Source organism: Quercus lobata, chromosome 11 (genome assembly GCF_001633185.2).
Source record: "Quercus lobata isolate SW786 chromosome 11, ValleyOak3.0 Primary Assembly, whole genome shotgun sequence".
NCBI classification, from domain to species: domain Eukaryota; kingdom Viridiplantae; phylum Streptophyta; class Magnoliopsida; order Fagales; family Fagaceae; genus Quercus; species Quercus lobata.
In genome coordinates this window covers 23,170,746-23,184,022 of record NC_044914.1, presented here as the reverse complement: position 1 = coordinate 23,184,022, position 13,277 = coordinate 23,170,746, and the positions used below count along the sequence as shown (strand labels likewise).

At 31.9% G+C, this 13,277-nt stretch overlaps 1 protein-coding gene across 2 annotated transcripts; it reads right to left on the bottom strand.

The window, feature by feature from the left end:
* On the bottom strand, positions 1-6,906 carry LOC115967568 (bifunctional riboflavin biosynthesis protein RIBA 1, chloroplastic). Of its 2 annotated transcripts, XM_031086687.1 has the most exons (8): positions 6,674-6,870; positions 4,670-4,827; positions 4,434-4,552; positions 4,098-4,319; positions 3,016-3,338; positions 2,179-2,308; positions 1,344-1,640; positions 1-648 (listed from the first exon to the last, which is right to left on the bottom strand). In XM_031086687.1, the coding sequence occupies exons 1-8, from the start codon at positions 6,724-6,726 to the stop codon at positions 379-381; spliced, it is 1,572 nt and encodes a 523-aa protein (XP_030942547.1). In that variant the 5' UTR covers positions 6,727-6,870; the 3' UTR covers positions 1-378. The 2 variants fall into 2 exon arrangements, with proteins under 2 accessions (XP_030942547.1, XP_030942546.1); XM_031086686.1 differs by having other exon boundaries at positions 4,434-4,827; positions 6,674-6,906.
* Between the last annotated feature and the right edge of the window lie 6,371 nt (positions 6,907-13,277).

Sequence of the window (13,277 nt, the reverse complement as noted above, 5' to 3'; positions counted from 1 at the left end):
TTAAAGAGAAATTACTCAGTTGTCACATCTTCATGAACAATAATTCAGAAATTCACCTAGCCATCAGACAATCTAAATTTTACAAAAAATGGGATTTATTTCCTTTGTTATAATTACAATATTTAAGATGATAGAATGAATGACAATACAGTACAATTAATTGCCAAAATTTTGTAAGAGAGTTTTTGGCTAGACACGTAGCAATGCCTCGGATTCAGGCTGAGTAATTTTAAATCAATTGACAAATTTAAATGTATTGTCTGATTGATAACAACACTTTCCTCAAAGCTAGGATTATCTGTATTTCACACTTGAATTGTGTGAGTCCCATTTCTGCTGCATAAACTAGTGTACCATTTTTGGGGCATGCATCATGACTTATGTCTCAGATGCAGCATCAGAAGGACGACTGACACTCGGTTTACCATTGCCACTGATAAGATTGCTTAAGTGGCCATTAAATTCTAATCCATAGACATGACCCATTTTAGAACGCTTCGTCTCCAAATATCTCTTGTTTTCAGTTGTGATGGGTGTTAATAGAGGGACCCTGCCCACAACTGCCAAACCATAACCCTTGAGCCCAACATACTTGGCAGGATTGTTTGTCATCAGCTTCATTGTTCGAACACCCAAATCCCTAAGTATCTGCAGTAACAAAGGCAATAAAATTAATGTCAAAAAGAAGGCAACTTAAACATGTTTTAAGTATTTCAGGTTGGAATTACTGTTTTCAGCTTCTTGTTTTAACAAAGCACCATTATATGTTTTTAAGGATTGTACTGTTTACAATTTAATTAGTTGTTATTGTATATAAATTTTTATTCAAATAGAGCATTTAAACAGGGGAAAGATGCATTTTATGTTTTAAATCCTGATTAAAAAATTTGAAATACAATTATTAGCATATTAAATAAGTAGTAATTATTTTTATTGAATCAACAATGCTATAATCTTTAAGTGTCTGCTTTATTTATACCCCATTAAGGTAATAATTCAATGCACAATTGTCGCATTGAACAGTGAAAACCAACTTTTTATACCCAGTAAGTTGTTGAAAGATCTGAAATCTTGTGCATTTGGAATCCACACCGAAAGATGGCATTTCATCTTGTTATCAAAGTATGCCCAAAAGTAAATCTTGTTTCCAAAAGCATTTGACAGAGTCATGATTAAAATTAAGTCAAATGCTTTGTTAAATCGACATATACATTCTTTACAACATGTGGATCCCGCAATTGTGTGAAGCCCACATGTTGTGAGACAGATGATGCATAAGCCAAATGCAAGAGATAAATAGTGGTTTGTCCAATTTGCAACATAGAAATCCAACTCTAAAGTACCTGAGCACCAATGCCATATTCTCGGGAGTCAACGGGCAATCCCAACTCCTCATTGGCTTCCACTGTATCACACCCATCATCCTGTAGATTATAAGCGCGAAGTTTGTGGCCCAAACCAATGCCTCTCCCTTCATGTCCACGGAGGTACACAAGTACACCCCTGCCAGCAGCCTCAATCTGCTGCATGGCAAGTGCCAATTGATTCCCACAGTCACATCTGGCTGATCCAAATATATCACCTGTGAGACATTCCGAGTGTACTCTCACAAGAATATCTTGCCCATCCCCAATGTCACCCTGTTTCCATGTTTATATGTTTAAAATCAATATGACAAATAATAATGGGAAAAAAAAAATCCTTATACCTTAAAAAAATGTAATTTTAAATTTTATTTGTCATGCTAGTGGCAACCATAAGAGTTCTGACTCTATTAAAGGAGCTTACCCAAATGGATGTACATAACAGCTCTCCCTTTGGTTTTAATTTTTTATACAGAGCAGAGGATTTTTAATGCATATACTCAATAACATATATATATATATATATATATCTCCTTCCCCTTTTGCATACATGCACACATACGACATAACAGATTGAGACAAATTGTGGTACATTCTGGAAACCACAATACCAAAAGAATTTGAGTAGCCTATTAATGGCACCCTCTATTATTTTTTTTATTTTTTTTTTTTCTAGATAAACTCAGACACCAATATGACAGGGAAACCATTGTCCAAAGACCATTGGGCCTTCAAGCAATTTTATTTGTGTTTGCTGTGAGATTAAGAAAAATAAAAATCAGTCTTGACTATCAAAATTACAAGCATCACTTACCTTAACCATTGCAATGTGCTCAATCCCATCTATGATGGATCTATAGCAGTAGGACATAAATGGGCCCCACATGGTAGGTATCCTGGCAGCAGCAGAGCGATCTACTAATTTATCTCTCTTCCTTCTATACCTGACAAGGATTATCGATGTTAGAACAATGATCTCTTTTATGTTCCAATGAAAAAGCACCAAAACTACAAATAAATTGGGTATCAAACACCTCAATAGAAGTTACTACTTGACATAAAAAAACTTGCCACTCTCCCATCCACCCTACCAAAAACAAAAAACACACACACAAACCCAAACACCACAAGCACACACACAAATCAGTGTTTCGGGGACCCTGGCCAGTTTAACACCCTAAAATGAAACAGATTTTGAGTTGACAGCCTGCCCTATTAACCATTTTGTGTTGGCCTAAGGTCCCAGTTTAGCCTGAAGCTTGATAATACTCATCCAAGTTGTGCATATCTTAAGCAACCAAATAGGGCAACCAAAGAGGGTTGACTTTCCAACTATCACTTGAAAATTTATAAAATTCAACATTGATTAGTATGAAAAAAAAAAAAACTTGACATTAAAATTCAAGTAAAAAAACATTAATTTGCAGCTATGATGTATATAATCATTCATATATAACTCGCCACATTCTGATGGTGTTAAGGCAATTTGCAATGTAATAATCAGCTGGCTCTTAAAGGGGGTTGGAGTCAATCAATAAATTTGATCTCCTTACATTTTAACTGAAGATAAACATATAGGCATTTATAAAGAAAATCAACCATATGTTTTTGTAAAAGGCATATAATTAAGAATCTTCAAAACAATATTTACCTAATCAGATCAGCAATAGATATAATTTTCAACTTCTCCTGCTCTACAAATTGACAAAGCCTTGGTAATCTAGCCATGGAACCATCATCATCCACAACCTCACATAGAACTCCAACGGGATCCAACCCAGCAAGCATGGCAAGATCAACAGAAGCTTCTGTATGCCCAGCTCTTTTCAAAACACCACCTTCTCTGTATTTCAGTGGAAAAATATGGCCTGGGCGGTTGAAATCATCAGGTTTTGAATCTTTGGATGCAAGAGCCGATACTGTTGTTGCCCTATCACGAGCTGATACCCCCGTGGTTGTACCATTTTTGGCGTCCTATATAAATAATTAACAAGGATGAAATCAACTGTAGTTATCAAAAAGATAATTTATTTAAATACTAAAAAAGCCAATTATATACTACAAGTAGAGCAAAATACTCATCCTATATCAAAAGTCATTATCAAATTCAACTTCTTTGAGACAGTAGACGTTTAATAGGTTTTATTATTATTTCCATAATCACAGTCACCAAAATCCTTATAAAAACGTAGTGAATAAATATATTAAAAATCTGAAATGAGTACAAAAAATCAAGGAAAAAGTCCTATTTCTCTCTTTCCATAAAGTTCACACGAGACATGATAGTACTATAGTCCACCATATATCTCAAAGGATTAGGTCTCCTTCTTCAATACTGAAGCAACATATTTCACTGATTTAGGCATCACCCATCATATGCAGAACAATACAAAGTCAAAAGCCCATCTACACAGAAATTGCACAATAGATAGCAAATGATCTGTGTTCTCGCCCTTTGATTGCACGTACAATATAACAATCACTAATATCCCTCAAATAAATAATTAATAATACATTTAGAATTTGTTGAAATGGCCTAGTTTGTGAACATACAATGCATTATATAACTGCAATTTCAGACAAAACCCTTTTTCAAAAGTTCGAAGGACTCGACTCTTGATGGGATAATAGTTTGTCTAAATTCAAATCTATATGATACCCAAGACAAAAATATTAAGATGACAAAAAAAAAAAACTCAAAATTTATAGATGTCAACTAGGAAAAGTACATACCACTGTCACAGTGAATGCAGTACAAAGCTTCTCCTCATTTTCCTTCTGGGTTACCATCAAAGGGATTTGTAATCTCTCCAGATCTTCTTCTTTCATGCTCACGCAAACTATCCCAGTTCCATGCTTCACTATAAAAGCCATAGCCTCAGGTGTTGCTAATTGTGCAGCCATTATTAAATCTCCTTCATTTTCTCTGTCCTCATCGTCCACAACCACTACCATCTGCATCACTGTACAAAATAAGTGATGGAATAACAACTACTAAAATACAGTGGAAAATCAAAAGTTCATTGCTAATAGGTTTCATAACAAGACAAAACTCAGGAAACAGGCTACCTTTCCCTGGCGAATGTCTTCAATGGCCTCTGGGATGGAAGAAAAACCTTTGGTAGGGGAATCCAAATCAAATTCATCATTTTCAATGGGAAAAGCACCACTTGTAAGAGCAGTATCAGCTGCAAGTGTTCCAAACGCAACTCTATCAGGCTGTATCTCAATCCCAACCGATTGATCTCCAATGAGAGTGTTATTTTCCTCAACATTATTTTCATTGGCATAAGACAGAAGGTCACCTTCTCCAGATATCACTGTAGCTCTAGTTCTACCAACACCTTCAATACTTAAGGATTTGCCACCCAGCTGGATCGAGGGCAAATTGGATGCATACCCTTTTGCCACAGAAAGATTAACTCCGTGCAATCCATTGAACAATTTGAAGTTTTTGCATACTCTAAATTCAAGAGAAGGTTAATTAGTACCGAGATGTAATGGCAGAAGCAGTAGAAAGGAAGCACAACGAGCTTGGCATTAAAATACCATATTCACTTGGACCGTGTCTATAAAAGAATGTTTATGATGCAAATCTCAATATAACAAATTGAGGACCATAGATTTTTTTTTATTTTTTATTATGCCAGAATGTGGAAACTATCCAGTTTAAGTACCCCTCAAGGCCCAGAAGAAGAGATCAAGTTTTTGAAAAGTTGATATAGCATAGGAACCTTTATACATACTTTTTACCAACGTGAAGCTAAAAAAATTTCATTATTTTGGAGAGGAAAGGTTATGGAAATGGAAATCCATGCCCATGATTAAATAAAACATTGCAAAGTAGTGGATAAAAATGCATGACCAACTCCAAGTTGGATCAAGACATGTAGGGCTTTATGGTATTGTTTGGGCCAATGGTAGTCTAGCTGGGTAATTTGCAGTAGATTTTAGTTGACTTGGGGATCTCTCAATCTAAAAAATGTAAACAAAGTGAATTACAAGATGAGGCTCCATGAGCTTTGCCAGCTTGTTATGCAAGAGATGCTGTTAGTGTTCATAAGAGTAGAGAATTAATAATATCTGCTAGAAAGGGGTAAAAAAAAATAGATGTGCAACAGCCATGTCAATGCAAAGCACTTAATGCAAGGAGTTTAAACTAATCACAATTTTATAAGGACCAGCCAATTACATAGCATAAAAATATCCGCTTCATTTGGCTATCAAGCAAATGTAGAAATATAACGGCAAATCAAGGATCTGTTTGGTTCTGGCCTCCACTGAAACTTATCAGTTTCTAAAGACACAAAAGAACAAAAACAGAACCAAGGTGCATTCAGTAACCTACTTTTCAAGATATTTTTATTTTTAATGCAGTCTATGGAGAGAACATTATTTGATATTCATCACTTTATTGTCTATGTTATCAAAAAAGAAAACACTTAAATCAGCATGTTTGAAAACTTCATTATCATCCTTTAAAAACTCCTTTTTTTTAAAGGTTTCTGAAACACAATTACAGAACCAAACAGATGCAAGAATTCGAATCACTGATATATATATATATATATATATATATATATTATTTAAGACTAGCTAAAAAAAAAAAAAAGCCGACACTCGACTTTGCCCTGTGGAATTTAGTGGCTTGGTAGAGATGTGTTTCGGCTAAACCAAATTATAGAAACAAGTGAAAACAGAAATTGACTTTTTTTCAACCTCATTTTTTGTTATTGGTAAGTTAGACACGCACCCAATGAGTCTTGAACCCACATCCTCACCCTCCACCTAGTACTTACAAGGGGAGGAGGCGCCAACTGAGCCAGAGCTCATTGGTTTTTATCAACCACCATGTCACTCAGCAATTAAACAGAAAAGTAGTTTTCTCCTTAACATAATAGCGTCATGTCAATCTTATACCCTATCTTTAATACTAAAAATTGCACATCCTTAAAAAAAGTTGGATCGGATCAGTATAAGGGAGAAAACCCACATCCCCATATACAATACCAATAATAAACAAGTGCCACAATAAGCAAACAACATCGAAAATAGTTAACATAATGGTATTTCCCATCACAAAGATAATGAATTTGAATATATGATATGACACAATTGACCATTAAAAAAACCCAAGCTTGGTCAACAAATCACATTCAACTATAAAGTTTTAGAAGATTTAAGAAAAAAACCAACAACACCCAGATGGAGTTTTAACTCAAACAATCAATAAGTGAATTGTAAAGGTGATAAAAATTTCAAATATATAAGCATTAGAAAGGAAAATGAAGAGAAAATTAGAAGCTTACTGCAGGTGAGAGAGAGATGTATTTGAAGGACAAGAGATGTTGATGGAAGCCATTGTTTGTTGCTTGCACCAACAGCTCAAAAATTAAAATAGCTTTTTGATTCCTCAAAAACCAAAATGGGGTCTCTTTATATATAGTGGGGAAAAAGAAAACAAATTGGAAAAGGGAGGAAGACGAAAGAGATGACAAGCCAACGGCGAATTGTATAAGGAAGAGAGAGAGAAATTTCAGTCATACGCACGTGACATTGTTCTGTCCCCAACCAATAAATCACTCAACTGTTTTTTTCTTTTTCTTTTTTAAGGAAAATTTTGGTAAATTTCCCAATTGTGAGCTGCCTTAAATTGTTTTATAATTTTTGTTAGATAAACTATGTATTGGACCCTATCATTTACATCATATTTTAATTTAGTTTCTAATTTTTTGGTGTCATGTCAATTTAGTCACCGCCGTTATTTAGATGAAAATTGATAATATTAACCTTTTGAACGATTGATGTGACTAACAGCCAAAATTATAAAATTAAAAAAAAAAAGTTTCAATCAACTAATTATTTATTTTGACTATTAGTTATGTCAGTAATTTCCATTCAAGAGATAACATTAAGGATTAAATTGACACAACATTAAAATGTTATTGACCAAATTAACACAATTAAAATGTTAGGAATCAAATTGAATTATGGTGTAAAAAATAGGGACTAAATATGTAATTTGTCGTATAAGAAATTGATTTTTTAGTTTTATATATATATATATATTCCCCCTATCAACCAAGTGAGGTGAAATTCAAATGGTACAATTTATTAATGAAAATATAAAGATATAGTATTGATCCTAAGATGGCATTTACTTTATGCTGGAGGTGACTAATTTTTCAATAACTTTGTGTTAGGTAATTGTAATATAAGAAATTGAATTTTTAGTTTAGTTTATTTGTTTTTATATATATACACACACTAACCTCGAAGCACACGCGTTGTGCATGTTCAAAAACTCTTCTATTTTTTTTTTTTTTTGCTAAAGATTAATAATTTGTATTTATTATAAATAAATAAATAAAACTAAATTTTAGAGAATAAAAAGATGAACTTGAAGGGAAAAAAAATCCTGAATTTTAGAAGCTTTCTTTTTTAATTCAAAATGAAATTTGTTATTTAATATTTATGATCCTATTTTTAAAAGAAGTTACTCTTCATTAATGAGGGTATTTTTTATCTATATAAAAGTCTAGTTCAAATAAAAGAATCCTCTTTTACTCCTTATCTCCCAAGGTAGGTGATATTCAAATGGCACAATTTATTAATGAAAGGATAAAAATATAGAAGTTTTCCTAAAATAACATTTAACTCTTTTTTTTTTTTTTTTGGAAACAAACACACACACACAAGGAAGAGAAAAAGAGGTTCTAACACAAAGGCACACTACAACTCCACTTAAAAGCCATGGTAACTTTTAAGGGAGGGTGGGCAAATTATACTACACACAACACACTCTCTTAAGTAATGTGAAACAATTACCCTTTTTTTTTCTTGAGAAACAAACACACACACATAAGGGAGAGGAAAAGAAATTCTAACACAAAGGCACACCACAATTTCACTTAAAAGTCATGGTAACTTTTAAAGGATGGTGGGATAGGTTATACTACACACAACACACTCTCTTAAGTAATGTGGGACAATTACCTTTTTTTTTTTTTTTTTTGAGAAACAAACAATACTAGAGGTGGCACTACTTTTTTAATAATTGTTTTTAGGTAAGTGTAATATAAGAAATTGAAGAGAGAGAGAGAGAGAGTTATGTACTCTATATCTCCTGAAATTCAGATGGAACAATTTATTAATAAAAAGATAAAGATATAGTAATGTTCCGAAAATGTCATTTACTTTAAACGAGAGGTGATACTACTTTTTTAATAATTTTATTTGTTTTTTTTTAAGGTAAGTGTAATACAAGAAATTGAATTTTTATAGTTTTGTAAAATTTCATTTATTTTAGAATAGCTAAAAGTATTTTGTCAAATAAAAAATATATATAACTTCTTCTTGTGTGGGTTAGAGGGGTTACTCTATTAAATAAATAAACGGCTTTTAAGCGTAAAAAAAATTATAATACAAGTAAGGCAAGTTAGAACTCACAAATAAGAAATTTACCAAAATTTTCAAATTAATTTTTTTTACAATATATAAAAATGATTTTTTGCTCTTTGAATAAGAATGCTCTAATAAATCAAAATAAATGAATTTTAAGCTTAAACAAAAATGGGTAAACTACGTATTTGGTCTCTATTTTTTACACCATATTTTGATTTGGTCCCTAACTATTTAATTGTATTAATTTGGTTCCTAACATTTCGGTGTCATGTCAATTTAGACTCTACAGTTATCTCTTTGGTGTCATGTTAATTTAGTCTCTATTGTGTCAATTTAGTCATTTCAACAATTTCCATCCAAAATATAACAACATAGACTAAGTTGACACGACACCAAAATGTTAGGGAACAAATTAATACAATTAAAAATTTAGGGACTACATTGAAATATGGTATAGGAACCAAATATGTAGTTTACCCTTTCTTATATTACACTTACCTTAAAAAATTATTAAAAAAAGTAGTGCCACCTCTAGTATAAAGTAAATGCCATTTATAGGGGAAAAAAATTAAATGCCATTTATATACTCCATATCTTCCAAGATTAGGGGAATCCAAATGGTATAATTTATTAATGAAATGATAAAGATATAGTAATATTTCTAAAGTTTAATTTATTTTATGTTTAAATTTTACACCTTGAAGTTTTGGAATTTAGATTTTACTCTTTGAAGTTCTATTCCATTTACATCAGCAACTTTTTGTTCATATTTTTCGTTAAGTGCAACATAAACTTGCTACACGTATTTAATTCATCCAATAAAATGATGTCATGCTATTTTAATTATTTAATTTTTTTAGGCTGCAAAAATAATGTGGCATCATTTTATTGGATAAATTAAACATGTGTAGCAAGTTTATGTGGCATTTAAAGGAAACTATGGATGGAGGGATTGCTAATGCAAACAGAATAAAACTTCAGGAGGTAAAATCTAAATTCTGAAATTTCAAGAAGTCAAATTCAAGCATCCCCAAACTTTAAGAGTATAGTTTGTAATTTAGCCTTTTATTTAAATATTATTTTTATTACTATTATTGCTTTCACTTTTCAAAATACTAACTTTTCTTTATTTCAATTAATAAGAAACAAGATTAAAAAATAAATAAATAAATAAATAAGATTTGGAAAAACAACCATGCTTAGAATTTTTTTTTGGTTGTAAAAACAGAAAAACAGCAATGAGTGTGATGTAAAAGTATTATGGACTTTTCTCCTTAAATTGGGGTCTTACCCTAAAATAGATAAGTCAATAATACTAAGAAAAAATCTAGGATCACACTCTTTTAAGCCACGACTCTGCATGGTAGACTATGACTAGAGGAGAAAAAGTAGTGGGTCAAAGTAGTGTATATATATATATATATATATTAATACTTTCATTTTTCAAAATACTGATTTTTCTTTATTTCAATTAATAATAAACAAGATTCAAAACAAAAATCAGATTTGGAAAATCAACCATGCTTAGAATTTCTTTTTTTCTTTTTTCTTTTTAAAAAAAGAAGAAAACCAACAATGAGTGTGATGTAAAAGTATTATGGACTTTTCTCCTTAAATTGGGGTCTTACTCTAAAATTGTTAACCCAATAATACTAAGAAAAAAATCTAGGATCACACTTTTTTGTACTACAACTCTAACATGGTGGATTATGACTGGTAAAGAAAAAGTAGTGGGTCAAAGTAATAGGTAACCAATTACAGTTTATCACATAACTGTAAAAAAAAAAAATGTGATAAAAGGTGTGGTCCTAAAATTCCTAATAAAAAAAATCTAGTACCGCAACTTTCTTTGCAACAATTTTGATGTGGAAAACTGTGAGCAATGAAATGAAAAATAGTGAGCTAATGTAAAAGTAACAGACTAGACATGAATCTAATAAATTAGAAGTACACATTTTAATGGATCAAATAAAGAGTTTAAGAAGAATAAGTAGGCCTAAACGGTTCCTCCTCCTTTCACTTTTCCCATGTGCTTGTATCTAGTCCAATATGTGCTCCAATACATTTCTACCTACTAATCTCCACACTTAAAAACAATAACATAGTCTCTTTTTTAATGTGAGATTAAACATTTTGACTAGCTCATTATCTTTTATATTAACTTCCAAATCTTTACCTTTAGTTTTCTAATTTTATTCATTTTAACTATTTAATATTAAAATGCTACAATAGATAGTTGCAAAAAATAAAAATCTGATAAAAATGACAAATAACTATTCACAGTGTGTAACACAAAATAAATGCAAAAAAGAAAAATTTGTAATACTAAAATTACTCGTTCCTACTACTAAAGTAGGTAATGTTCCTATCTTGCATGACAAAATCGAGATAGGGTCAGGAAGAGTGAAAGAGGATGGGCCACTGAAAAGATTAGATTTAGGACTGTGTTTGTGTATTCATTAGTCAAAAGGCTGAAAATTGAAATGGGCATTCAACCAGAAAAGGACAAAAACAATGCTGAAATGATCAAAGATACAATGCAACTTCCTCCGAAGTTACGAAATTGATTTTCCCCGCAAGCAGCCTCGCACCACATCATTGACTTTGACCAGACTTTAAAAAAAAAAAAAACCAAAAAACAAAAAACCTTGACCAATGCAAAATATACCAAAATTGAAAAAGTTATTATCATGCCCGAGATGAGCGCACGAGATGGCATTTACTTTATGGGCGGCATATACATCTAGAGAAATTATACTATTATATTGCCACCTAAACAGCCATCATTTTTGTCACAATTATTATACATGACCGATTGTTTCTCTATCATTTGTAGTCTATCGCACATAGAGTTCTAGCAAAAATTGTGATTTTTTATTTGGTCATAGAATTTTTTATACCGCTATTTTTAATAATTTCAAAAATAAAATATATACCTATCTGTAATCATTTCAAAAAATATATAAAAATATATGAGCTCACAAGAGGGCAATTTGATGACACTTAGTATGCGTTTGGATTGCATTTCTGGCCTTGCTGAGTTTGCGTTTTCCTTTTATTTATTTATTTATTGAGAAGCTGCCTTTCACGTGGGAATGTGTGAGTCCCGTACACTGTGCATGGGACCCACTACCTCTTTGAACGTCCAAATTTTTCACTGGAATGTGACCATTTAGTGGGTCTCGTGCACAATTCACGGGACCCACAAACCTCTTTTTTAACAAAACTTTTATTAAAAATGGATCCCACGGTACTATTCATATATTTAAAAATTATTTTACTACAGTGTTTTTAGTTTTCAGCAAAATAAGCAGTATCTAAACGGACCCTTATTATGAGTTTTGTCTTCTCATAACCTCGTATTAAGATTTTATATGGTGGGTTTTGCATATGTGTAGACATGGCAAACCGTGGAGTCGAGTTCGGATCGGGTCATTTGGGTAGCGGGCCAAAAACAAGCCATTTTAAACAGGTTGAAAACAAGTTGGGTCAATCGGGTTGAGGGTCAGGTTGGCCCATATTTTTCACATTAAAAAAAAAAAAAACAAATAAATGCTAACTTTTTAGAGAGAAAGAATCAAATCAAATAGTTAGACTATTTGTTTAATTTACTATTATACATGTGATGTGAAGGGAAAAAAACAGACAAACCAAAAAACATAAAGGTTTCTTTATCCTTGCAATTAAAATAGTTTTAACTTTTGAACATGACTAAAATTCTTTACATACTTCAAATTCAAAGTTCACTAATGATATCATTCCCACAAAAGAACCAAAAGGAAAAAAAAATTACAAAACTAAATGTTATGGACCATGGTAGAAGGACTAAAAAGAGAGAGAGAGAGAGAGAGAGAGAGAGAGAGAGGGAGAGAAGGGAGGCGAAGAACAGAAGCTATTGAGCTGAAAATGAGAGACAGAGTCACAAAGACAATAGAGTTACTGAGTTAGGTTTTTTTTTAGTTTTGCTTTTTGGTCTTTTGATTTGAGTCACTATTGAATTATTTTGTTTTGTTTATTGTTTGTCACTTTGTCACTAACTCAGTGTGGCTGGGTTTGTGGCTTTGTGCTAGTTAGATACTTAGATTGGATAGATATTAGTATATTACATGATTACTATTAATACTATATTACATAGATAAACTTGGATAAAAAAAAATTCGGACATGTTGTTAGATACTTTGATAGATATTAGTATATTACTATTCCTTTTGTATATAGTTTTTTTCTTTTCATTTAACTCTTTATTTATTTTTTTTTTAGTAAATAGGGGGAAGAACTGTCAAAACACAAGTTCATTGTGCATTTTATAATAATGTTATGTACCTATGAGTAGTCTAGCACACCTTGCCATAATGCGATTTAGTTTTTAAATATTTTCTAGGGGGAAAAAAAAGTTAAAAAAACAGGTGCGCAGCGTTTTGGGTTGGGTTGGCTAAAAAAAAAGGGGTGGGCTGCGGGTTGGCCCATATTTAATTCAAAACAAAATGGGCGGGTTCAGGTCAGGCTAGC

Coding starts and splice junctions, on each gene's coding strand:
- LOC115967568 (XM_031086686.1), bottom strand. CDS start 6,726: ATGGCTTCCATCAACATCTCTTGTCCTTCAAATACATCTCTCTCTCAC. Junction 3,339..4,097: donor CTGCATTCACTGTGACAGTG/GTATGTACTTTT, acceptor TTATTTATATAG/GACGCCAAAAATGGTACAAC. Junction 2,309..3,015: donor TCTATTGCTGATCTGATTAG/GTAAATATTGTT, acceptor AATCCTTGTCAG/GTATAGAAGGAAGAGAGATA.